This window comes from Panthera onca, chromosome A2, assembly GCF_046562875.1.
Source record: "Panthera onca isolate mPanOnc1 chromosome A2, mPanOnc1 haplotype 2, whole genome shotgun sequence".
In the NCBI taxonomy this organism is placed as follows: domain Eukaryota; kingdom Metazoa; phylum Chordata; class Mammalia; order Carnivora; family Felidae; genus Panthera; species Panthera onca.
The window spans coordinates 14,625,999-14,653,774 of record NC_138340.1 but is presented as its reverse complement, the minus strand read 5'-3'; the positions used below and the strand labels follow the sequence as shown (position 1 = coordinate 14,653,774).

At 47.6% G+C, this 27,776-nt stretch overlaps 1 protein-coding gene across 6 annotated transcripts in view; it reads right to left on the bottom strand.

The window, feature by feature from the left end:
* The window catches only part of GATAD2A (GATA zinc finger domain containing 2A), a 103,988-nt gene that overhangs the window by 14,613 nt on the left and 61,599 nt on the right, over positions 1 to 27,776 (bottom strand). For 5 of the 6 annotated variants that reach the window (XM_078443190.2, XM_060630755.3, XM_060630756.3 and 2 more), the window contains one exon: positions 22,109 to 22,377. In XM_078443190.2, the coding sequence (XP_078299316.1) occupies positions 22,109 to 22,377 (269 nt within the window). Of the gene's footprint in view, positions 1 to 22,108; positions 22,378 to 27,776 lie in introns of those variants that run through there. The other variant, XM_060630758.3, reaches the window with a different exon arrangement.

Below are 27,776 nucleotides of genomic sequence, written 5' to 3'. Positions count from 1 at the left end.
GGGACTCCAATTCCATTTTCTCTGGATGCATCCACAGATATTGAGGGGCAGTGCAAGGCCCTAGCATAGAAGCTGTGGCCACTGGTCCCAGATCAGGTGGGCTCCCAGGTGGCTTTATGCAGACAGAGCAGCAACCCAGACAGAACCATGTTTAGAGTTGCAGACTGCAGGCACTTCTTCCTGAGCAAGAGTGCACAGAGATCATGGCAATCACTTTTTATCACTTATTGGGGGCATGCAGTTTTCTAAAGGTGAGAGGTCCAATAAAACTCAAATTTGCCCAAGGGAAGAGGGCAGGGTGAGGGACCAAGACCATCTGGAGGCTGAAGCTCCCTGAGATGGCCACTCTGACCACAGCACTCCCAGGTCTCATCTTGGCCTGAGACTAATCAATAACTCATCCAAGAGATGACGTCACCCCACCCCCATCAATGATCACTCAGCATCCCAGCAGCCAGCAGGGAGTGAACTTCCTGTATGCTAATCATCCACCAAAAAGTCATGTGACAAAGGCATTTCCCTCCTTGGTCATGTGACCCTTTTAACTGTGCCTTCCAACATGAAAACCATGGCAACAGCCAGTTCTAACCGGTTCGTGACACGCAGCCTTCATTTTGAGAAGTGAGGTAGGGTTCAGGTGCTGTCAGAAAATGGAGGCAACCCAGCTCACCCCGGGGCTGCCCAGCTGCAGGAACTTCATATGTGGCACCAGCCCACAGGGAGCCGTTGGTGTATTACAGGGATCAGGGTTACCTCTTCCAAACACAGAGAGGCCACCAGCCCCTCTAGTTTCCAACATGGAAAACTTTGCTGAACTCAATTTTTAAAGTAAAGGTGTTTCAAAAGTCTCAGTACTTTATCAGAGTGTGCTTTTAATTCAGGAAAAAGAACACCCCTTTGACACAGGCTGAAAATTACTATGGGCATTCTTTTAAAAAAAAAAATTGTTTTAAATTACAAAAACATTTAGGCAGAAGAACAAAAGCAGAGGAAATCTAGCCCAACATTGCCAGGGAAATGGCATTGTGGCCAGGTACGCTGCTCTACTGCGTTTAGTCCATGGTAGCCGCCTGAGCACAAAGTTTATTTGGGAGCCATATGATTTCAGGGCAAATCTAATAAGCCCATTCTGTCCATCTTGGGAGTCATGATCAAAAGAGATTTTATGTGACCTATGAAAATCCCTGGAAGCAGACCAGGCTATTATCAGCAAAAACAGTCTCACCACCTTCTCCTCTATATGTCAGCCCTGGCTAAAGAAACACAAAAGTTCTGTTACTTACTTGAATCTTCCATCAAGTTTCTTAGAGAGAAGGCAAGGATTATAATCTTATCTCAAGACAGATCCCATGTCCTCAGCACCAGGGTACCATCCCAGTAGTCAGTACAAGGTTAATATTTAGTGTCCCCCTTAGCCTGTGCCAGGGGAAGCAGTCTCATCAAGAGAACACAGAAACTGTGCTTGGCAGCTCTGACCTTTGTTATTCTCTGAACAGGCATGCTTGATGTAGGGTCTGACTGTGGGAAAGGGGACACTTCATTCATTCATCCACTAGTATTTACTGAAAACCCACCTAAGAAAGCAGGTGCTATGCCAAGCAATGAGAATAAATCCCGGGATAAAAGGCAGTTTTATCCTCAGGATCCACCAGGAGGAACAGACCCCCCAGGAGGAGGAAGGGCAAGCAGGGCCCAAGAAATGGACCACCACTTGCCTAGGCTCACTGAACAGCAGGGAAGCTTCACTGGAGCTCGAAGAAATACAGTATCTTGTTACCCCAAGGACCTGCTCCATCACAGCCTACATTTCACAAGATCCCCAAGATTCTTGCACACACTAGAGAAGCTGGGGAGGACTGTAAACAAAACAAGGCCCCAGGACAACAAACTCTTCCTCAGTGCCCACTTGAAGAGACAGGTATAGTCAGCTACAACCATTCCCTACCAGAACTCTCCCCTACTCTCCTCATCTTTTGGGCCTGGCTAGGTGGGGAAAGGCAGGTAACTATTAGCTGTGTTTAAGAGCTGGGTAGGGGGCTTTGCTAGACCTAGCACCCGCCTCACTCACTCTTGCAAATATTCACTTTGGCTCCACCTGACCCTCCTTCAGTTGTGTTCCTCCACTGGAGCCCATTCACACCTCCCAGGCCAAATCTATCCGCTGCCTTTTCCAGCTCCCAGCCCCTATAACCCCCGGCTCCTACTCACAGATACATGGTGCTGTGGGTTCTTCCTGCCTTCACGATCAGTCCCTTCATGGAATGTCCCTCCACCAAACTCCTGAGGCCCCCTTGTGAGCCTCAATGCACACTTCAACACACATTTCAAACCATGTACCCTCCGAAAGGTCCCTGGCTGGCCCAATCCTCCAACATGCCAGCCCTGGGAGCATGATCAGCACTCCCCTAGTCCACTCATGCATGCCTGGGGAAGCCTTAGCTATGCCTGGTACTATTCATCCTGGGGGCGGAGCCCAGGACAGAATTATGGGGTTCCACTGAAAGGCAGCACAGGCCTGAGCAGAGGCTTCCTTGCTGGTAGCCAGCTTACTCACCCTCACTCCAGCAAATTAGTCCAAGGAAAGTGACTTCACCTTTCTACTAGGTCAACTCACCATCCTACAGCCTCCCAGGGTGACAATGTCACTGTCTGACAAGCAGGTTCCCCCACTGCTAGCTGGGACTGGAAGCCATCATAGGCACAGTAGCCATGGCCCCCCAGCCCCACTTGGAGCCTGTCTCCACGAGGCTGAGGCACTTCAGCTCCCAGTGAGGACCAAGATATTCCCAGGGTGACCCAACACACAAAGGGCAAGAGAGAGGGAGGGGTCCAGCCCTGATGTGACACCATGGCCCCAGGAAAGGGGGTGATGCCCCCTACCTCCACAGAGCCAGAGGGGCAGGAACCTCTCTCTCTGGTGCCACGCTGGCTGGGAGTTGGGGACAGGCAACAGGGCCTCCTCCAAAGCCTGTGGCTGCACTCATGAAAGCTCACCATAAATAGGCACTATGAACCAAGCCTGCACACTGGGGACTTCCCCCACAAAGCCACCCGAGTTTCACTTGGTTCTACCTCTTGTAAGTGAAGACCCAGGGCAGGACATTTCCCTCCCTGTGCCTCTTAAAAGGACCAGGACAGGAATTCCTGCTCTGCTGTCACTCAGGATTGCTGGTGAGGTGAGATCTCGTTGCTGAGGCTCGGACACCCTATGAAACCATCAGGGAGGTTCAGGCTCCAATCTTTCCTAAACAGTAAGGAGCTGCTTGCCATGAATGCAAGCTTGGCACACAGCAGACAACTAGCCATTGAGGGTTAACACTCAAATATTCTCAAACCCGGAAAGGGCAGCAATGTGTCTGTTCTGTGAACTGCTCTGTCACAGCAGCTGGTGCAGGGCTTGGCACAGTAGGTGCTCAGGCAACGCGGCTGGTGGGCATGCCCACCTTACTCTTCCTTAGCACCTGGTTCCAGGATGAAGTCTGTGAACTCATGAGGAATCCAGTGATGCCTGTAGACTGACTGATGTGGGTGGCTCTTTCCACATGCACAGATGCCACGTTGCTAAAGGATGTGCAAATTCACTTAAAAGGATTTCTGAATTCTGTGTCATTATGTCTTTTCAAGCAATAGGTCTTGAAGTCCAACTCCTAACCTGTGAGTCAGGACTTTTGGTGACTGTTAAGAAGGAGCCTTACTACTCACAGTCAACAAAACCATGTACAGAAGACCACACCTCTCCATGCTCACACACCCTTCCAGTCCTATCTCTAGGATCTGGGCTGGTTTTGTGGCTCACTCTCTGACCTACAGGAATGCAGAGGAAACAATGCTACAAGCTTTTGTGGCAAGGACACAGAAGCCTTGCAGTTTCCGCTTAGCCCCTCAGAATGCATGCTCCAGTAGGATCTGACCGTACTGAGGATGCCAACCTAGCTGTATGGATGGAGGGTCAACAGACACACAGAGATGGGCCCAGCCATCCTAATGAGTGACAATGCCACTGGGGACATCCAGTCTGGTTGACACAGGACTGCAAGGAGGAGAGCCCAAGAAGCAGTGCCTAGCTAGGACCAACCAACAAGCAGACATGACAAGACAATGCTACACTAATACATCTATACCTTAAACGATTAAGCTAATGGGGCTGATAGCCCAGCTCTGCCCACCCCAGGGAACCAGCCCACACCATTACAACTCCATATCTTTCTCAGACTGTCCCCAACGAGACCCATTCTAGAAATTACCCTGGGACAAAGCAGGGAGAAAGAAGGTGGAAAAGAAAAGGTTTACCTAAGCAGTCACCCCTGCTAAACTTTAAAGCACTCCCAAAAGTTGGGGGCGGGGGGCAGTTCTCTGAACATGGAAGACCATGGCAGATGCAGACTTGAGACGATATGGAAGCACAGCTCCAGAAAGACCTAAGACATCAGAGTGGCTCAAAAAGAAGTCAACAGAGTGTCCCATAGGAGAGGAGAGGGCCATCTGTGGGTCTGGGAGCCACCATAGCTTAAACACTGCACTGAGTGGTGTGAATCAAAGCCAGAAAGCAATTCCACATGCTTAATCTAATGAGTATCCCCTTTCCAGAAACACTTCTAGAAAAATCCTACGAGAGAAAGATGGTTACCACAAGTTCCCAGGTTAGTCCTACCACCTCAAAACATTTCACTGGCAGATCCTGCACATGCCTCTGGGATCTTTCATGGCCATCTGGACATGGGACTGCTCATTAGGACCCCACGACACCCCACCCTGCTTTCCCAAGGGGCACAGTTCACTAAGGGACACTTGATGCGATTAAAGAGGGAACTCTGTTGCACACAGATACGGGCTGTGCCCCAAAGCTAAGGACTTGCCTGCCCAAGGGATGGTAGGCGCTGACGGGTGCCTGGGCCCCTCCCCAGACCCTCAGGGCCCTGGAGCCCACCTGCTTCCTGCCTGCCCTGGCCCCTCTTCAACTCCCTGGACTCCCTTTTTGGCATCCATTACCATTTCTTCCAGCCCTGTAACTTGACACTCTGTTGGCTGGGATGTCAAGAGAAAAGCCCAGAGTCTGCTTTATAGGGGCTGGGAAGTCAGAACATATTTTGCTTCTTGGCCACAGAGGCCATGGAGGTAAGCAGCTGGGGATGAGAGTTTTGAAATCCAGCCATCATTCTTCCTGGAGATTTCAGGTCCAGTTATCACTCTGGGAATCCATTATGGTGCACCCTGCAACAGCTACAGCTGAGCATCTCAGAAGAAAGAGAAGGAGCTCCTGGAATCGGGCTCTGGCCCTGCAAGCCCAACCCCCCTCCAGGACCCCCAGCACAGAGGAGAGCAGTCCCAAGGTGCATGGCCAGAGCAGAGGAGTGTTGTGCTGTTATGTTAGCAAGGCCAGGAAGCATTCAGCCTGTCCTGCTGGGGCTCCTTCTAGGAACACACGAGCCCCCGAAGTCACAGCCTGGCCAGAGAGGCCCAGATGACTTCACTGTAACTGGAGTTAGCAATAGGGGCCAGTTTTAGGGGCGTGGAGAGTCACTAAGGGCTATAGACACAGGGCAAGGATGGGTTAAAGAAAGCACTCCTTGAGGAGAGAAGCCAATAGTGGCCCCACATAAAGACCCCAACACCAAATGGCAATGGGGCAGCCTGGAGGGTTGGCATCCACCCAAGGAGGTCACTGCAGCCTAACTCTGCCAGCAGCCACATGTCTAGCCAGGATCTGACACCACTAGAAGTCTAAACACAATTCAGTATGCTCTGCTCAGAAACTTGGGAAGGGGCACTTCTTACAAATGACCACAGTCATAGAACTGAAAGGCTGACCTATGTTAGGTTTAGAAAAATCACCCAGGACATTTGCTGACCCTCTACGATGGCCATCTCCGTGCCAACCACCAAGATGTAATCTTGTAATCTGTGTACTCCTCTCAACTGACTGTCACCCCATTCTATAGGTGAGGAAGCAGTCTGAAAGGTGTGACTTCTTGAGGTCACACACCTATGGCAGCAGATAACCTGGGCCCACACTAGGCCCAGGTTTCTGTGGACCCTTGGTAATCCTGCCCAATTCTGGGACACCGAAGGCTGTGCATTGCACAGGGACCGAGGCCCCCACCACGGATCAGAACAGTTGCATGCCCGTGGCCTAAAGGGCTCAATGACACCCCAGAAAAAGAAGCAGTCACAGCATGGGAGAGGATGGGTTTCACATGACTGTCAACTCTGACACCTCTAACTCAGATTATCAAATATCATTTTTGGATTAGTTTAAGGAGGAAAATGTTTTTATTTATACTTAGGATCCTGGACAAGCCAGCAGCATCCACATGCCGAGTCTCTGAGGTGAGAAAGAGAGGACAGTGTGACAACATGGATGTGGCCCTCAGAGTGACTGGGCTAGAACTCTTGCCTGCCTAGGAAACGAGGCGGGGGGGGGGGGGGGGAGGGGGGGGTGCAGCACTCAGGCATCCAGATTCCCAAAGGGCCCAGGGCCTGGGAGAATGAGGAAAAAGGAACATGGGACCCTAGACGCCACAACACCAACACTGGCGTTCCCTCCTTCCTCCAGTCACTGGACCCACATGCCAGACCAACCTTCCTCCAGGTAAGAACACAAAGAGAACCTAGGAGCACTCTGAAGCATGGAGGGAATCCCTACATCACATAAACCCAAACATCTCCTGGCATGCCAGCTCCACCACCACCTCACAGCAAGAGAAAACTCACCTGTGTGCAGATGAAAACCACCCATAAGAAATAAACATTGCTTCCAGCTTGGAGCAACTACAAATTTTTGTGATAAATGGAAAGTGCTTGCTTTTGCCTGAAAGTTTATTGCCCCCTTAAAAAATCTGTGTTTCAAACAGCTGGATCCTCCCCCACCTTTCCCTGGCAAATCTCAACTTGTTCTCTCAGCACAGCTCTGGTGCTTCCCACACCCCACCAGATCTGCTCCAGCTGCTGTAAGTGCAGCAGGACCATGGGAGGCTGGGCTTACCTCTGCAGCTATGGGGGCTCCACTCAATCACCAAACCTCAATGACCCTCAGTTCCTTCATCTGCAGAATGGGATTCTGTTGACCTCCAGGAAATGTTGTAAAATGTAAAAGGCACAAAAAGTGCACCTAGTCCACAAATGACAGCCCCACTTCCCTTCCCCATCCTTGCTGAACATGACGTGGACAGACAGAACAGCTCCCATCACCTATGTAGCTATAATTTAGCTCTGAACTGACTCATCAGGTCACCTGCCTGCAGTCAGAAGTCCCTGGGAACAAGGTTCCACACTGAGGGCTTCTCTTCCTTCTACTGTCTGACTCCAGCAGGCCATTAACCACTGCTGCCTGAGAGGTGAACTCACTGCTCTGGTGGATGTCCTGGTCTCTGCCCATGCCAGACAGATGACCTATCCCCAGCCCACCTAAGCAACTCTGCATTGAACTGGGCTCTGCCAGGTCGTTTTCATTGTAACACTGAGACAACTGCCTTTTTCACCAAATTAGGACAGTAGAGCCAAATTGCCAGGATTCAGTGACACCATACTGTAGGCAAAGCCCTGAATGAAGTACAAGCTATTGACTTTATTTAATTTCAACCCTAGAGTATGTACCTTTTCAATTTTTTTTTTTTTTTTTGAGAGAGCATGAGTGAGTGAGAGGCAGAGGGATGGAGAAGGGAGCAAGCGAGCACGGGGTGTGAAGCCCAGAGTGGGGCTCGAGCTCACCCGAAGTGGGACTTGAGCTCACCCCAGGTGGGGCTCAAACTCATGAACCATGAGATCATGACCTGAGCCGAAGTCGGACACTTAACAGGTGCCCAAGTACGTACCTTTTTAATACTCTGTTGTCAAGATAAAGCACTCCTGCTGTGTACCAAATGACAGCCATCCAGAAGAAAAGCATGTGTATGAGCACTCATAATACATGAAGGAAAGACTGACAGACACATTGTGGTTAGACTTTTGAGTGTTTGGCAGACATTTCCCCCAAAATGGTTAAAGCAAAGCCTGTTTCTTCTAGGAAACAACCGACAGTATTTGTTGCCAATGATAAAAGTCCAAGCTTCCAACAAACAAAATGTAGAATTTTGGAAAATTTGTGTTTGCTTCCATGAGCCCAAGAAGTCAGATATTAGCTAATCTGATTTTGTGATATTGAATAATGCAATGTATATTTCAAAGGTCTCTATAACTCTGTAAACTACTATTTTCTAATGTTTCATGGTATTACAAACTCAAACATGAGTAAAAGATCACTCAGGGGGAGAAGTCACAAATCACCGAGGCAGAAGAATCCCGAATAATTTGTGCAGCTGCTCTGCTCTTCGGGAGGTGTGTGTATGTGTGACTCTTCACCCCTCAGGTGTGGGGCTGCACCTGGTAACTTCCTTCCAAGGAGTCCAACATAGAAAGAGAGAAGAGAGTAACTTTACAGTGGAGATACCTGACAGATGCCATGTCAACCAGGTGATTAAGGTCAACATCACAGTGAAAAGTCAAGATGATGGCATGTGCTGTAGAGACAATATGGTAAGAAGAGTACTGCACCTCTGTGGTCCTCTCCAAACCCATCAACCCAGGCCAACAATGAAAAAACACCAGACATATCACAACTAAAGGATTTCCCACAACACACCTGACCAGTCCTCTTCAAAACTGTTGAGGTCATCAAAAATAAGAAAGTCTGAGAAACTCTCAGCCCAGATGAGTCTAAGGAGACATGATGACCAAATCCAGGACAGAATTAATAAATATTTTCAAATTTCCAACAAAGCAAATGGCCAAAAGATATTTTTCACATAACCAAGATGGAAAGGGGGTTGCACCAATGCTTTCAGCAAGGCATTGCCAAGGTTTCCCATGGCAAGGGCTAGTGTGAGCAAAGGCTCCTGAGTGGAGTCCTCCTGACACATCATGGCCCATATGGCTGTCACTTGCTGCCAAAGTTGTGTTCTGAAAAGTGAGACACGCTAAAAATTTCACAGAACTCACCCAACAGATTCGCCATAATTTCCCTATAAAATCTATTTATTCAATTATAAGCCAACAAAATTTGGCCCTGTTTATGGCCTTAAAAGCAGCAACTGTAGGAGCGCCTGGCTGGTTTAGCAGGTGGAGCATGCGACTCTTGGTCTTGGGATTGTGAGTTCTAGACCCACACTGACTTTTGAGATTGCTCAAAAATAAAATCTTAAAAAAAAAAAAAAAAAAAGGTTGGGGGGGGGGAGTGGTAACTGTACAGGCTCTACAGTTACCCAATTCACAGTGAACCTGGCACCATCTAGGGCAGCCTAGACACCCTGCGTATGCAGATGGGGAGGCCAAGCCCAGACTTCCCTCGGAGGTCAGTCAGGTGCCCCAGGCTCCTAATGCCAGGACACTTAAGGGTGGTGTCCATTCTCATACCCCATTCCCTTCCTACCTCCATTCTCCAGGTAAAGGCATTTCCCTCTCTCCCTCCTCCAGACATGTTTACCTCCACCATCACAATCAGGTGTCCCACAAGCTTCTGGGCTATACCCAGGCCCAGAGCACATCAACTCTCTTCCCTCCAGAAGGTGCCCCATGGCTCATCCTTCCCACCGGACAACCTGGCCCTGCTCCCACTGCCACTGTGGGCCTTCTCAGGCCCTCTCACCAAACCCAGTGCCTCCAAGGACTTGGAGCCCCTAAGCACCCCAATTTCTGGTGTGTGAGCTCCATAAAATATGCTACCCAGACCACTCTTTCCCACAATGCCCACGGACACTGCAAGTCCTCTTGAAGGAGGGAACACTGGATACCTGGACTTGTTCCCTTTAGAGAGTGTGGCTGTGTTAAAGTTGCTTCTGAATGCTATCAAGGCCCTGCACTAGGGAACTCTGCATGTCACCAGGTCTTAGTCCCACTAAGATCCAAATAAAGCTTTTCAATGTGGTTATTTACATCAGGACTATTTTTATGATTTAAGCTCTAAAAATAAGCAGTCTTATGGCTTGGGACCCAAGGAAAGGGATTAGTAACGTCTGGTATGTCTCCCCTCTCCACCCAACAGACACTCCCTACCTCCTCTCCCATCCCACCCCCAGGCAGGCCCCTCTCACCAACATCTAGGCTGCTTTGGCCACTTCAGTGTCTCTGAAGGCAAGTGACCTTGCCTGGCCACTGTGTCACCACCTTTTTCCCACAGAGGTCTGTGACCATTCACCTGCCTTCCTTTCCCTCATTCTTGGACAACTCTAAGTCCCAAGACGTCTTCCTATCAGCACTGTGACACACCTTACTAGACCACACTGGGAGCTTCCGAAGCTTAAGAACGACCAGCCTCACATCAGAGAAGACAATGAGCTTCACCAGGGTAGAGTGAATGCTCCCGGGCCACATGGGGATGTGAATGGAATGAGGCTGCTGGACGTCAATTCTTTTTCCACCACCTGCTACTCCCCTTGGGCTCACAAATTATAATTCACATGCTCATCTCTTTGACAGAAAGAAAACCACCCTGGAAATCTCTTACCACTGGGTCAGCTCTCCTTTTCTTCCAGGTGCTTTCTGCTGAGAGAAGTCTTCTCAAGGTGGACTCCTGGTTGCCCCACCTGGAGTCACACAGGCCCTTGGAAGGTCCCAGGCATTTACCCCTGTTTTTTACCTATTCTACACAGGGCCCTCTTCATCCCACTGTTTCACCAGGCTAGGTGGCTGCGAGGGACAGGACAGGATCCCTCAGGCCAGTGTGCTTGCCACCCCCACCATCCAGGTTTGTTATGGTTTTGGTACAAACAGTTCTCAATACAGCACAGAATTGGCTGCAAGATACAAAACAAAGCACATGAAAGCAGTTTTAAGTGGCATAGTGGAAGGCTGGTAAGAGCCCTCACATATCTGCGCAGGTAAAACATTTAAATGATCTGCTACAGCAGCTAAGGCACCAGTTAAAGGATGAGGAATCTGTCAGGTGACAAACAAAGCACTAGCAGGAATATGTGCTGAAGAGGTATCAGAAACTTCAACTGCAGAATTAAACTAAATAATTTCAAAATAAAATGACCTGCTTAATCTATAATTCTGCTTAACTCACATGTCTGAAGAGCCCCTGATTGCTAAAGGAGGAGTCTTGACAGGCGTTTACCTCACTGACTGTACACAGTGGCCTTCTGGTTCCTGTCAGGACCATCACATCCCTAAGAAGGCAGGCACCGTCCAGTGAGAAAGGGACAGCCCTTCATGACTAGAGGAAGGTATTGTAAATGCAAGGGGCAGGTGGCTCCTTACCTCTTATCAGGCTGGCTTACACTAGCCCCATGTGAACTAAGTCTCTTTGGGAGTTAGAAAGAGGACATCCAGAGTCTGTCACTCTGATACCCCAGCATTACCTAATGATTTTTAGAAGTACAGGTGAACCCCTCAAATTTCAATAATTTCAAACCTAGGATAAGATATAGTCCAGAATAAAGGCATGTGGACAAAAAGACAGAACTGGGATGAAGAGCCTGGAGGGAAGGGATAAGGCAGAGAATGAGGAGATAAGAGAGGCCACAACTTAGGCAGGGAAGGAAGCACAGAACCAGAACCAGATTTCCAAAGGAATATGCCTCTCAGTTCCCATGCGCTAACCAAGCTAAGAAAAGCAAGCAGGCTATGGAGAGTTCTAGTCTGAGTTGATGGAGCTGCTCCTTGAGACTGCCCAGCCCCTCCTAGAAGTCACCTAGCAGTAGAGAATTAGAAAGTAAAAGGCAGCAGCCAGCCCACAACAGGTGCTGGGGCTGGGCTGGACTCCAGAGAACCTTCCAGAAGAGTGCAGGAGGCCCCAGACTCAGGGGAAGTGATGGTCACACAGTAGACAGGCTTCTGGCTGAGAGACTTCCAAAGCATTCACACAAAAGGGGAGGGGGAGGGAGAGGTGGTCATTCCCTATGAGGAAGACTGTCAGAGAGTCAAGAGTGAGGGTCGCAACCACACCTGCCCAGGCAGGGCAAAAACCCAAGCCATCACACCCACAGCTGTGTTACATCCACCCAATTCCCTCAAGGATGCACATTCCAGTAGACAGCTGGCCAGACCAGGCACAGTTATGATGGGGCACGGTCCTGAAAAGAGAATAGATGGGGGCTCGGGTCAGTACATAGCTGATGAGAACTGCCTTTCTATCCTCATACAGCCCATGTGGCAACGACCACTCTTTTATCATCACGGGGTAAAGGTGAAAGTCACACAAGAAGGCTAGGACCTGGACCCAGACCTCTTTGTAGACCCCATGGCTAAAACTGTAAAGAATGACAATACCAAATTGAGTATGAAGCAGCTGAATCCCCATACCTGTGAGAGCAAAACAGCTCAGATATTTTTGGGGAAAGGCCTAGTAGGTTTTTTTTTTCTTTTTTTTAATCACAATTCAACATGCACCTATTCTGTGACCCTGCAATTCATCCCCTACGTATTTACCAAGAGAGAGAACTGAGAATTGATGCCCATGTGCAGCCCTATAGGAATAATCATAGCAGTTGTACTCACACCAGCCCCAAACTGCAGACTGCCAGGTGTCTATGGACAGGTGAGTGGATATACTGTGCATACCCACATAAGAGTCATTCAGGAAAATACTGGTACAACAGGGATGAATCCCAAAGCACACGGAATGAGAGAAGTCAGGCCCCACTGAGCACACGCATGATCCCATTTCTAGAATCCATTTTTGAGAAGAGGCAAGATTAGTCTAGGGTGAGAGAGTACACCCAGTCAAGGAGGACAGGAAATGTATAAATGGCCCCTTCTTATGGTGATGACTAGGTTCTGTATCCTGATAAGGCTTTGGACTACACAGGTGAAAAACACACCAGGAGAGGCTCACTGCGCTTTACCTCCTTGCAAGGCAGGCAACCCAAGTGTTTACTTTATCTTTCCTCTCCCAAGAGGCTGCTTGTAAAGAGCATCCACCCAAACAACAAGAACTCTACCTATGACCTAGAATGTCATCTTGGAAAAGTTAAGGAATACACACCTTTTCCTGCAGGCCCCATTTCTATTTAGAACAGAAGAAGACTGTCCACATAATCCCACGTTATAGACAACAGGCAGCTGTGGCTGCACTATCATGTTACTTTCAGATTCATTTTCGCTTTGGAAGAGACATCAGACGTTAATGTGAGTGTAGATGATTGTGCCCTCACACAACACACCACTGCAGGACACCCAAGCCCTGTTTCAATACCAAATGATGAGTAGTGATGTCCCTAGGCACAAAAAAGGTGACTAGTTTATTTACAGATGTGTCACCTCCTTGGTGAATGCCAAAGTCTCTAAAGAAAGATGGAGCAGGGATTCTGTCATCAAGAACACCAGCTTTAACAAAAGAGCCCTGCTTTGCAGGCTTGGTAAAACAGAGAGCACTTTTATGCATTTTTAGTATGCTCAAGTTCACGAGTGTTTGACAAGGGAGTGTGGAAAGCCAGAAAAACAAAAGTCAGGGACAGCTCTAACACCTCAGATGCTACTGCCAGTCCCCAATAGGCCAAGGGCCCCTCAGCGCCAGATAGGAGCCCCTTCTACCCACAGCACAGGGCAAGCCCTTGGTTTGAATGAAGCCCCATCTTGTGGGTGAGATGCATGATGCAAAGAGGGATGAGAAGAGAGGAGGGAGACATGCAGTTACCCAAAGGCCACACACCCCAAGAGAACCCGACAGGAAGTCATCAGTACATCTGCCCCACATCCACTGAGGCCCATGTAGCAGGCTACTGAGAAGTGGAAGTTGGCCTACTAGTCTGCCCCTACCCCGCACCCCCACCCGCCCCCGTGGGACCCAGGGAGCCCCAACCAGGTAAAATGAAGAAGTAGAGATGATCTGCTTCAATGCCCATTGACTTCCATCCCCAATGAGCCATACCCCTTAACTTCTAGTCTTTCTCCCCAAGACCTCTGTACATTCTTTCATATTACAGCACACCAGAAAGTAGCTGCAGTCAGATCTTGTCCTATCATTTCTACCTCCAGGGACCACCACGGTGCCTATCACAGTAAGCCTGGTCCTGGCGTGTTAACAATCCAGGGAGGGCTGATGTCTCAGAAAAAGGCATATATAAACATGTTTTCAGTAAAGCATGGGGGTGGCCATTCATGGAGTTCCCACCCCACAAAGGCCCAGGGCAACAAGACACCTAGTCCTTACCTTTCAGTTGCAGGACATCTAAAGAAGAGGCTCGTGTTTTATTGAGTTAAATGCTCCTTCACCCAAAACGAGGGGGGAAAAAAGTTGTTCTCATCTATGCATGGCCCAGATTATTTCTAAAGATCAACAATTTGTGACAGAAAGAGATTCTCTATAGCAAAGTACAGGAGTAGAATCTACTTATCACAGAAACAAAACAACTCAACATAGCTTCCACTGCCTGCCCCAGCTCTAGCCTCCTCCAATAGTCCTGACTTGGAGGGGAGGGGGGTAGGCATGTGCCCATGACCTTTGGGCTGGTCTCACAAGGCCAGCAGGCTCAACTTCCACCTCTGTGGATTTCTGTTTTCTTGTAAGCACGTTTATGGATGCCAGAACAGAAACCAAACTATTTTAACCTCATTAGTTTTTTTAAACGTCCATATTGAGATCTAATTTACATACCACAAACTTCATTCATTGTAGGAGTACAATTCAATGATTTTTAATAAACTTATTGTGCAACCATTACCACAATCCAATTTTGGAATACTTCCACCACCCCCAAAAGTTCCCTTTTGCCTGTGAGATGTTAATCACTGCACCCACCCCTGCCCTCAGGCAACCACTGATCAGTCTCTACAGTAAGTTTGCTTTGGACATTCCCTGTAGATGAAATTATACAACAAGCAGTCTCTGGATCTGTTGTCTTCCCACCAGCATAGGGAGTGTGAGGTTTATCCACGCTGCAGCATAAATCCGTAGTTCACTTTTTTATTGCTAAATAGTAATCCACTGCATGGATATAACATTTTATTTAATCTTGGCTATATGGACTGTTTCCACTTTTTGGTTATTATGAATCATGCTGCTATGAACATCCATGAACCTGTCTTTGTGTGGACACATGTTTTCATTTCTCTTGAGTACCGTCCTTGGATAGAATACTGGGTCATGTTGAATGTTCATGTCTAACTTTATAATAAACTGCCAACTGTTATGCATTTTACATTCTCACCAGCAAAGTATGAGAGTTCCACTTTCTCCACATCCTCACCAACACTTGTTACTGTCTTTTAAAAACAAACAAACAAACAAAAAAACCCACAACCATCCTTGAGACTTGTTTTATGGCCCAGCATCTGATCTCCCCTGGAGAATGATCCATGAGAATGTAAAAAGATATATTCTGTTTTCTGTAGTCACCAGGTCTTCTATAGATTCCTGTTAGATCAAATGAGTCAACAATGCTCTTTGAGTCTTCTAGAATCTTACCAATTTTCTGTTTAGCTGTTCTACCAATTATTGAGTGGAGTACTTAATTCTCTATAACTGATGAATTGTCTATTTCTACTCTCAATCCTAGCAATTTATTCCTAAGGTATTTGGGGGTTGTTGTTAGGTGCATATACATTTATAACTGTTATGTCTCCCTGACATATTGTTATAAAATGCTGCCCTTTGGCTACAGTAATATTTTTTGTCTTAAAGTCGATTTTATCTGACATCAATAGTCACTCTAGCTTTCCTATGGTTACTTATGGTATAGCTTTTCCCATCACTTTACCAAAGGATCTTAAGCATCCTTAAATCTAAGGGGGGTCTCTTACAGACAACATATAATTAAGCTGGATCTTGCTTTTTCATCTAGTCTGAAAATCTCTGCCTTTATAATTGGGGTGTTTAAACCACCTTTTTTTTTTTTTTTGAAAGAGAGCGAGAGAGCGAGAGCAAGCAAGTGCATGTGAGAGCACAGGAGGGGCAGTGGGAGACAGAGAATGTTACGTAGGCTCCACATCCAGCACGGAGCCTAACACAGATGATGCAGGGCTCCCTCTCACAGGTGTGAGACCATGACCTAAGCCGAAATCAAGAGTCAGACACTTAACCAACTGAGCCACCCCAGTACCTCTAGACTACTCACATTTAACACAATAATTGATATGATTGGGTTTACAGGTGTCATATTGCTATTTGTATTCTACACCCATTCTTACTTTTATGTTCCTCTGTTCCTTGCTGACGATCTCCTTTGGTGTTAAACATTTTTTAGTGTACCGTTATATTCTTTTGTTGATTTTTTAAGTCATATTTTAAAGCTATTTTGTTAATCATTGCTCTAGATATTACAATAATTTTATTAATTTACCGCAACATACTTCAGATTAATATTAACTCGACTCTGGTAAAATGTAGATACTTAACCCCAACAGAGCTCCATTTCATTCCTCCTGTTTTATACTATCATTGTCTGACAGATCTATAAACATATAAACACAAGAGATTTTTGTATACCTTGGTCAATTTCCAGAGAGCTGAAATGGTTATTTTTGTCTATGCTGACCAGTGTTAGTTACAGTTAATGCTTTACATGATATGTGCTTTAAGAAGAAATGAGAATAAAGTATTTTATATTAGACCATGTATTTACCATTTCCAATGCTCTTTATTTCTTCCTGGGAACTTAAGTTACCAACATGTCATTTTCTTTCAGTCTGAAGAACTGGCTGGTCTGCCCGTGACAGATTCTCTCGGTCTTTATCTGAAAATGTCTTTTTTGCCTTCGTTTCTGAAGGAGTTTTGCTGGACACAGAATTCCAGGTTGACAGTTTTTGTCTTTGAGTACTCTGAATGTCACTCAACTCCTTTTTGGTTTCCATGGTCTTGGATGAGAAGCTGGCTGTTAATCATATTAATGCTCCCGTGTATGTGAGGGGTCCTTTTCCTCTTGCCACTTTCAAGATTTTCTTTTTCTCTGACTTATTAACAATTTGACTATGATGTGTCTAGTTATAGATCGCTTTGCATTTAAGCTCCCTGAGGTTTGTTGAGCTTTTCCTCACATGTTTTTGACCATTATCTCTTCAAGTAGTTTTTCTGTCTTGCTCCAACTATGACTGCAGCCTGGGGCTAATACAGCAATCATCCTTCCCCATTTGCCCATCTCCAAGACTGTCACTTCAACCAACAAGGCCATGGGCCCAAGGTTGCTATCCACCACTCTCTTAAATTGAGTGAGTCCCTTCTCACCCCTACAGAAAAGAGGCTGGTCTTCACAGCCTAGGCAGAACTTCCCTACCAATAGAACTGGGGAGATGGTATGGAAGGAGTCCCAGGCTAAATGCTACAGATTCTCACTATTCTTACCTGAAGTTTGGCAGTTTCTTAAGCACAAACACTTCTCATATTGCTGTATGCCTCTGGTCAATTTCTAGAGTGCTCAAACGATGGGCTTTTTTTGGGCCAATTCTGTCCTGTTTTATGGGGTTTTTTTGGGGGGGGGGGCTGAAGGGGGGGAGAAAATTATTCCCCAGCTTTGATTTATTTTGAAAATAAAACATACACAAATTGGGGGAGCTTGGGTGTCTCAGCTAGTTAAGCGTCCAACTTCGGCTCAGGTCATGATCTCGTGGTTTTTGAGTTCAAGCCCCTCATGAGGCTCTGTGCTGACAGCTCAGAGCCTGGAGCCTGCTTCAGATTCTGTGCCTCCTTCTCTCTCTGCTCTTCCTCTGTTCACGCTCTGTCTCTCTCTCAAAAATAAATAAATACTAAAAAAAAATTTTTTTTAATACACAAATTGAGGGGCATCTGGGTGGTTCAGTTGGTTAAAACCTCTGACTTAGGCTCAGGTCATGATCTCACAGTTCGTGGCTTTGAGCCCTGCCTCGGGCTCTGTGCTGACAGCTGGAGCCTGGAGCTTGCTTCGGATTCTGCTTCTTTTTCTCTGCCCCTCCCCTGCTCGTACTCTGTCTCTCAAAAATAAATAAACGTTAAAAAAAAATTTTTTGAAGCACTATCAACAATTGCCAAAGTATGGAAAAAGCCCAAATGTCCATCGATGGATGAATGGATAAAGAAGATGTGGTATATATTACACACACACACACACACACACACACACACACACACACACACACACACACACACAATGGAGTATTACTCGGCAATCAAAAAGAATGAACTCTGGCCATTTGCAACTATGTGGATGGAACTGGAGGGTTATTATGCTAAGTGAAATTAGTCAGATAAAGACAAATATCATATGACTTCACTCATATGAGGACTTTAAGACATAGAACAGATAAACATAAGGGAAGGGAAGCAAAAATAATATAAAAACAGGGAGGGGGACAAAACTAAGAGACCCTTAAATATGGAGATCAGAGGGTTACTGGAGGGGTTGTGGGAGGGGGGAATGGACTACATGGGTAAGGGGTAATAAGGAATCTACTCCTGAAAACACTGTTGTACTATATGCTAATTTGGATGTAAATTTAAGAAATAAAATTAATTAAAAATTTTTTTTTAAGATACACAAATTGGGAGCCTAAGTCAGAAAAACTGTCAGAGATAGAGAGGGGAACTGTAGAGAGGGAAAGAATGGACTTTACCCCTTTGTCTGCCTATGTATGCTACATATCACCCCAATGTAGTAAAAAAAGGTTTTATCTTGGTGATTTCAATTCACCAGCCACTCACTGCCTTAAAGAAAAAGAAAATTATCTCTCCTAGAAGCCACCAAAAACTCCCTCCAGTCTTCAACAAGCCCAATTTGAGTCATAAGACAGCATGAAACAAAATGAGGCAGTTTTGAAACAGAGCCAAACAAATTCTAGACACAGAATACTATACAATAGTGAAAATGAATTAACTACTTGCTCAATTCAACAACATGGGTAAATCTCACAAACATTATATTGAATGAAAGCAAGCAAAGGGTACAGATTGCACAATTCCATTTATTTAAAGTACAAAAACAGAAAATTATCTATGCTGTTAGAAGAAACTGGTTACCCTCAGAGGGTAGTGATACGTGGACTAAAGGGGGCCTCAAGGTTGTTTCTTGATTCTAGTTTACAAGGATGTATTCAGTTTGTGAAAATTGGCACCCATCTGTACTTTTCAGTATGTGTACTACATCTCAATTAAAAAACAAAAATGAAATTCTCTCAGCACAACAATCTAAAATTGGCACGTTAGAGGCATCTGGGTGGCTCAGTCGGTTAAACATCAGACTCCGTTTTAGCTCAGGTCTTGATCTCACAGTTCATGTGTTTGAGCCCTACAGTGGGCTCTGCACTGAGCCTGCTTGGGATTCTCTATCTCCCTCTCTCTGCCTCTCCCATGCACGCATGCATCCTCTCTCTTCTCAAAAATAAATAAACATTTAACGTTTATTTTTTATTGTTAAATGTTTATAAACAACAAACATTTAATGTTTATTTATTTTTGAGAAGAGAGAGACAGAGCATGAGTGGGGGAGGAGAGAGAAAGAGGGAGACACAGAATTTGAAACAGGCTCCAGGCTCTGAGCTGTCAGCACAGAGCCTGACGCAGGGCTTGAACTCATAGACCGCGAGATCATGACCTGAGCTGAAGTCGGACGCTTAACAAACTGAGCCACCCAAGCGCCCCAATAAACAAACATTTAAAATAAATGAGTAAAAATAAAACTGGCATGTTAATCTTACACGATTCAGTGAACCTGAAGCCAAAGAGCTTCAGCTAACCTAAACTATGGCCAGATACAGCCGTGCCGTGCCACCTTTTGATCTGGCCAGTTGAGGGATCTCACACTAACCTGGGAACCAAGAACAACCACACTGTGCTATAGGAAGGTCCTTAAAGGGATGTTCTTGAGCCACATGCTCTCAACAAGGATCCAAAGACTGCCTGTTTCTAACAGAAACTGGGGCCATACGCTCCAGAACAGATTACAGTTTGGAAAGGCTTTGGGGTACTTGTTCCTGTAATTTTTGTCAAAATGCACAAGTGTACTTCTCCAATGAATTAAACAGAACATTCTATGTGGGAACTTGGGGAGATACTAGCTCTACATATGGACATCTTATTTTGAGCAAAGAGTGAAGGGCAGTTGTTACCAACACTTGCTCTCCACCCTAGGACCAATTCTGGGTACATGTCTGTCACCCATCAACCTATAAGCCAGAGATTATCACCCATTTTACTAATGAAGAAACAAAGACTAAGATCACGTGCTCAAGATCAGCCAGGGAGTCTGATGTGACCCCAACTATGCCTGTTGGCCACCAAGGCCAAACTCTGCCCACAATTCTCATACTGCTTTATAAGTGTCTTGAGGTGTTTCTAGTCCTGGAGTACTGATCACCAATGCCCTGTGTGCCTAAGTTAATCTCTGATCCCTGCTCCCTTGCATCCTTTATGTGTTGTAACGATATCATTCTCCATCAACTTCAGAAAACATGGTCTAAGTGACCTTGGGTTGGAAGCCAATGGGCATAGTGGGAAAAGTCTGGAAGCAAGAGGCCCAGAGGCCAAATGTAGCCCCAGGCTGTATCAACAGAAAGATCTGGTAACCTCTCCCTCACAATCCACTGGGCTGCCCTGCAGGGCAGCAAGGTGATAACATGAGAAAATGCACACCAGGAGCCCAGGATCACGAGAAATATCTAGCAGATGGAGTGCCTGGGTGGCTCAGTTGGTTAAGGGTCTCACTTTGGCTCAGGTCATGATCTCACAGTCTGGTCCATCGGGGGTTCGAGCCCTACTTCCGGCTCTGTGCTGACAGCTCAAAGCCTGGAGCCTGCTTCAGATTCTGTGTCTCCCTCTCTCTCTGTCCTTCCCCGACTCATGCTTTCTCTCTCTCTCTCAAAAATAAGCATTAAAAAAATTAAAGAAAGAAACAAACATCCAGCAGATCTTCACAAACAGCAGGAGGCTCTTTCTCCTCCTCAGCTACCTGACATAGTACCTGAGACACTACTAAGGACCAAGTCAGAGGGAGAGAAAGGAGAACCAGACTTTTACAATTTTATTTCTGGAACTTTAAAAGAGGCCTCTGGGACAGGAACAGCAAAAAGCACAGCCAGACAGAAAAAGGCCTTTTTGGGTAGTAGAAACACAGAGCACACACCCCCTCAAACTAAGATGCTTCCCCAGTAGAAGGGGTTGGATTTTCCCATTTATCTCAAAGAGGTAAAAATTGTAAAGCTGAGAAATACCAGGCCAGATAATCTCTGAAGTTCTTAGGATTCCAAAAGTCTGAGCTCCAAAATGAATTTAACATGAAGACTACAGGGTGGAGTCCCTGTGTGGGGTTAGTCAACACTCATGAGAAGGCAAAACGTTCCCAGCTTCCCTAGCTCTGCACCTGCCACCCTCACCCCCACTCTGGGCAAACAGACATGGAAGGGAGTCTGCAGGGGAGGATTAGGGGGTTGGTGAGGGGTGGCCAGGAGACCGTGGCCATACCAACACACCCACTGTGGCGTATCTGGCTCATAGGACATCTAAGCATAAACATGCTAGAGACAATGGTTCCCACCAGAGCTCCAAGGGGAGCGGTGACAGCAGAAGTTAGGCCCAGATTTCTCTTTACAGAAAGAAAAGAATGTTTCTGAGTGAAGAAATGAAGGAGGTAGGGAAGGGGGGTAAAGTGAGTCTTAATTCTTTCAAGTTTTTTCCTTAAGAACCTCACAAAACTGAGGATCTGAATACTCTTGAAGTAATCAGTACTGACTAAAGAAAAATCAACAGACCACACCACAGACTTGAATAGTGACCTCCTCCTTCACAACGTGCTGCCTAAGAGGAGTGGTGGCGCATGTGAGAGGCATCTCTGAGCTGGACTCCAGACTCTGCCCCCAGCCTAGTGACCCAGATCCAGTATAGAATCCCTGGCCTCCAGAACCCCAGATCTGTAAAGCAGGGACATATACTGAAATGAAAAACTCCCAACTTTTTCCACAAGCCAAAAGCACCAGCTGAAGAAACAAGTGGTATCAGTTTAATGAAGACTCACTGCCTTGCAGGGCAGCCAATGGAGGATACTGCCCCTTCCTCCTGTGAGACCCATACCCCTTGCCATTGATGTCCAGGCCCCAGTGAGGAGATCCCTTGTCCAGGACAGCACAGCAATGCTAGGATTAGAACCCGTAACTCACCAAGGGCTGCTTCCTCAGGCCCATCTCCCCACCGCCTTCTCACACCCACAAGACCTGGTTCCAGGTCCCTCCTGCTCACCTGTATGAGGTACGCATGTCCACGGGCCCGTCGCCCGCCTGCCCTTCACATCTGCCCATGGCTGTCACCTCTGCCCCCCTCAGCAACCCTTGGGCTGGGCCTGCTCCTGGCTCAGGCGTCACTCTCATGTCTCCGTCAGTGTTTAAATCTGAAGACAACAATCCTCTCTCCATTTTTATTTTCTTGCTTTCCACATCATCCTCTGCTGGGTCCCGTTCAAGCGCTCGTTTCTGACTCCGTGTTCGGCATGCTTCTTCAGTCATTCTGAACTTTGGAAGGAGAAAACATGACATTTAAACTTGGCACAACCAAGGTGCTACCTTCTTAGAAACTTCAGTGTGTCAGCTTGAAGAGTTAGTTTTCCTTGCCCCATGATGATAGTAGAAGTCGGTACAACAAATGCAGGCCTCACAAAGTGTGCCCAGGACCTTTCTTAACTGACATGGGAAGGCTGGGCAGGATCCATGGAGCATCTGGGGAGCTGAGACCTGCAGGGACCTGGACAGGAACAATGGAAAGTGGCTGATTATTAGAAGGAAGAGGAATTCTCTGTGCTCCAAATTCAAAAGCAGAGAGGAAAACTGTTCTAGATCTGAACTTCCTGCCTATGGAATTCTGAGTACCTGCCCTGGGTTGGAGATTTCTGGAATCCGGGAAGGGGAGACACCGCTGTACCAGAAGCAGGGTCACTGCCAGGTCCAGAACTGCACTGCACTGACTCGGGTTGACCATTCTCCCCTTTAGTGAGGGGCGGCCTCCTTACTCCCTGCTCACCTCAGGGGAGTGAGAAGTGGGGGTCACCTTTAACCCTTTGACTGCCAGCAAGGTAAACTTTGAGTGGGGTGAGAGCTGGCCCGTCACCATGCCAGCACCCTGTACCTGCAGCACACACATATCTTGATTTAAAGAAAGAAAAGAAGAAAAAAAACAGCTGAGTCAGTTTTTGATCCCATGACATCACTGGGCTCCACATGACCCTTCCCAGGATTCAGTCTGAGAGACAAAGCACTTTCCAGAAAACCAGTCTGAACCGGTTCCAGACAACAAGCTGAAGTGTTGTTAACCCTCACAGAGACAGGACGGAGGACAGCGCAATGATGTCTGTCTGCAGGGAGGCTGCTGGCATTCCACAACAGAGTCTGGGACACAGGCGCTCGCTCTTAAAGGAGCCACTCCAGCCCCAATGTCCCAACAAGGCAGGACACAGGAAATAAGACTGCAAGAGTCAGGGTCTAAAAAAGCCAAGCCAGAGTTCATGAGGGACAAAAAAGAATTTAGCTGCCAGGCTCTAGGAGGATTCCCAAAATGCCAGTTCTACACAGGATGGTAGGTGCCTATGTCTACCAACACAGGGTCCACAGAGGAACACACTACAAGCCCCTTGAGAATCTCAATTCATACCTGTGGTGTGCCTACACTGAAGGCCTCCTGGCTCTGTGTCCACACAGGCAGGGCATCTGGCACCCCAGTTTCCTCACCACGAATACCCTGAGAAGCCTGTCCTGGAGCCCACCTTCTGGGAGACTAGGGACAACACAGGGCAATGCAGGGGCAACATCATCATACATGGGATGCATTCCTAAGATGACTCACTCACAACCTTGTTAAGGAGCCGATTTCTCAAATGAGCAACAGTGCAGGACCATGTCCTAGTGGCCTCTTCGGTGGACTTAGAGTTAAAGGAAAGAAATTGACTGCTGTTTCATGCTCCTGGCTCAGGAGGCAGAGCAGTCCACATGCACACGTGTCGGGCCACTGTGGCCTGGCCAGGGCACTCAAATATCTGCTCCTACAGGCAGTCCAAAAGGGTCAAAATGAGCAAGTCTCCCGGTGGTCATATTACCCCCAGAATGCTCTCCACCCATGTTGACAGAAGGTGGGGCTGGAGAACTCTGAAGCCCAAGGGCATGGGCTACTGACAAGACTTCCATCTGCCCCCAACCCCTCCTGGCATACTAGCCTGTGCCTGCTGCCCACCCTGTACCAACTGCTCAGTCCTAGTCACCCCCCGAAACATCCCCCCATCTCCTCCTCCCACGCTCTGTATGGATATGGTCTCCTAACTGCCCCAGAGAAAAGCAAAGGATACCCCATGTCCCTCTTAGCCTAAAGCTCTATGGCTTCTGTCCTTCTTTGATATGTCTTGACAACAAACCCTGTCAGCCTGCTCAGTGAATCTATCAGTCCTCTCTGTGAGATTGCAGATAAGTCATTGCCCTGAGATGAGTGTCAGTCAACCTCCCCTCCCTCACTGTGGGAGGCATGGGTCATCTTTCCTTTGAGGGCTGCCTAAAAGAGGAGCTCCTTAAACATTTGGGGAATTGGACAAGAGTAACAATTTCAGTAGCTGCCTTGGACAGCAGGTAGCTGTGTTCCCAGGGCAAGAGAGGAGCCTGTCAGGATCAAAAAGGAGAAGAGGGGCGCCTGGGTGGCTCAGTCGGTTGAGCGTCCGACTTCGGCTCAGGTCATGATCTCACAGCTTGTGGGTTCGAGCCCCGCGTCGGGCTCTGTGCTGACTGCTCAGAGCCTGGAGCCTGTTTCAGATTCTGTGTCTCCCTGTCTCTCTGACCCTCCCCCGTTCATGCTCTGTCTCAAAAATAAATAAACGTTAAAAAAAAAAAAAATTTTTAAAAAAAAAAAAAAGGAGAAGAGACAAGACCAGGAAAGAGGCAAAAAGGCATGCCCACTAGAGTCAGAAGAAATTCTGTCCCTAAGGGAGAAGTTCCCAGTCTGGGCTGGTACAGACCAGGGAAGAATGGGACTGAGGTGGAGGAAGAGGATGCCCCCACCTCAATCCTGTACTTAAACTCCCCCATGTTTCCCCACTCTGCCTCTGTTCCAGCCTGGCACACCCACCTAGTGCAGTCTCTGGCCTTATAAGCTCCAGGCTCCAATCCAGGAAAGTCATCCAAACCCAGACCCTGCATGAAGTCCTTCCTCTCAAATACCCACACAGATTGGGCGGGTGGGGACCAACAACCAGTTCACCGTGTGCCAGGTCACCAGACTGACAAAGTAGTACCCAAGTGACCTCACTTCATTGTCACTAATTTAAAATAAGCAAGCATAAAGGGCCAGAGCAGAGCCTCATACCCACACAGGGCTGCTCCTCTTCTAGCTCCAGTGACTACTCTGGGCCACAGGGCCCCAACAACACCCTAGTTCAGGTAGCTGATCAGGGTCCCCAGCAGAGGGCCCGGAATACAGCCTGTTTATGTTCTGTGTGCAGTGTCAAGCAAGGTAGCTCACTCTAAAGCCGAGGGACTGGAAATCTGCCAACCCTGGACCCAGAACCAATGGCCAGCCTGGCAGCACATGCATGCCCTGCCCTCTGGCTCCAGCAGGGCATTCTCGGGAGGGGTGGCCAGCTGCATCCCTCCCCCACCACAGAAAGGAACAGCACAGCTGGAGGGGGCAGGGCTGACTATGGCAGAGGGTGCGTCCAGCTCTGCACCACCTGCCCCGTGCCCCCCTCCATCTTGGGTAGGGCCTACTCCACAGCAAGATGGTTGCCTTAGAGGCCACAGGAAGCATTTGCTCCTGGAGAGTACAGGTGCTAGTAAAGACGCTCCTCCCTCCTCTCAGCAGGAAGGACCAGTGCCCTAGCACATTAGGGCTAGTGTCCATCACCCTGCAGGCACAAACCCAAGATCAATGACAAAGCTATAGGGAAGAAACCAGCCTTGAGGAATGAAGCATGACCTACAATTTCTGCAAAAAAGCAGTGAGGAGTTACCTCAGAATACTTTCTAAAGAGCAGGTAAAGGGGCGCCTTGGTGGCTTAAGTCAGTTGAGCATCTGACGTTAGCTCAGATCATGATCTCACGGTTTTTGAGTTTGAGCTCCACATTGGGCTTGCTGCTGTCAATGCAGAGCCCACTTAGGATCCTCTGCCCCCCTCTCTCTGCCCCTCCCCCACTTATGCACCTACACTTTCTCTCAAAAATAAACAAACATTAAAAATAAAAAAAAAAAACAGGTAAAGAGGCTGGATTATTGTGATGGAAAGTTAGGATCTGCTTCAAAACCCCTAGCCAGTGAGGGTTCTACCACAGGCCCATTCAGGAACTGCCAGCCCACAAAGAGCAACCCCCTCTTACTTAAGGGGGATCCTGTCCTGGCTGTTGCCTGAAGACAGGGGCAGATCCTGACAACAGCAGCCCATTGTAAAGATGAGGCTCCCAGGACTGCAAGGCTGCTACCCAGGAAGCAGGGCTGGAACCCAGATGGCCTCAGTCCTTTCTTCTCACTCTCACAAACACAATTAAGTCACACAGAGCCTGCTCTAATGCATCTTCAGACAGGGCTGGGCGGGCAGAGAGGTGGCAGGAAGCAACCCAGGTCTTCCTTGCCCCAAGAAGGGAGGTTCCAGTCACTCTAGCGGCTACATAGGCACAGCACAGAACGACTGACCTCAGGTCGAAGAGGCAACCAAATAACAGGTGGAATGTGGACAAGGGGCTTTGGGTCAATGCAAATTGTAAATGCCTCTACCAAAAGATACTTTATTTTTTAGTAAAATGCCACTGTCTAACTGATCTGAGAACCTCAGGTGGAAAACCTCTTCCAAAGCAACTCCAAAGAGGTGAATGATGCAGGAACCAGAATTTTTAAACAAGACTCAGGAAACCAACAGAAAGCACCTGGCACAAGTTGAGCACATAATGCCAGCAGACATATTTTTTATCATAAAAAAAGTTAACTTAAAAAAAAAAACGTAAACAAACACAAGTCATGGAGCCATAACTCTGAAGCATTATCATTATCTGTACCAGGAAATGCTATTTATATTACTCTGTTACTAACATACCAGCAGGAATACTATCAATAACACTCCTGTTTCAGGCATGAGAAAAGTGGACTTGGGGTGCTCTTTCCAGAGCACAGAAGAGTGAGCATGAGGAGGTGGAAGAAAAGAGGGTACTAAGTGTGGACTGTCCTCAGGGGGAACATGGAGGGGTGGGGATGAGGGGAGATCCAATTTGTTCTAAAGGATCATCTGGTTGATATGGGGATAGACTGGAGTAGGAGATGGCAGGGAGAGCAGTTTGGGGGAGACTTCTGTATCTTGTGGCTCAGGATGGGAAAGAGACTGAGCAGTGGGGAGACATGACCAAACCCTAAGTATACTTTAGACAACACAACATACTAACAGCTGGACAGGAGGCAAGAAAAGATTGCTTTGTTTTATTTTTGCCTGAGCAACTGGATGGAATTGGTTTTCTGAAATGAGGAAAGAGCAGATCTGGGAGAAGAAGGTTGGAAGCAGGGAAATTTGGACATGGTGAGTAGGAGTCTACCAGACCCACACAGAGAGGCCGAGGAGTGTCTACCGGACAGGTAGAAGCCTGCACATGGGGCAGCCACTGTTTTCGGCAGCACAGAGCACCCCTCCCTGTCAGGAAAGAAGGGCCAGTGAAGCGTCCAATGCCAAGTTGGGTGACGATGAGGTCCAGACACTGGTTTCACTTGGCACTGGCCAACCTCCACACTGTGACACACAGGCCCTGCCAGGTGTGCAGTTCCAGCAGGCCTGCAGCCAGGCACCCACCACCAGAGTGCCCCTCAGCAGATGCACAGTGCAGGTGGATCTTTGTGCCCTGGTGGTCCTGAGGCTGGGGCTATCTATGATGCCCTTCTGCATGATTTCTCTCTTGTCTCCTGCCTG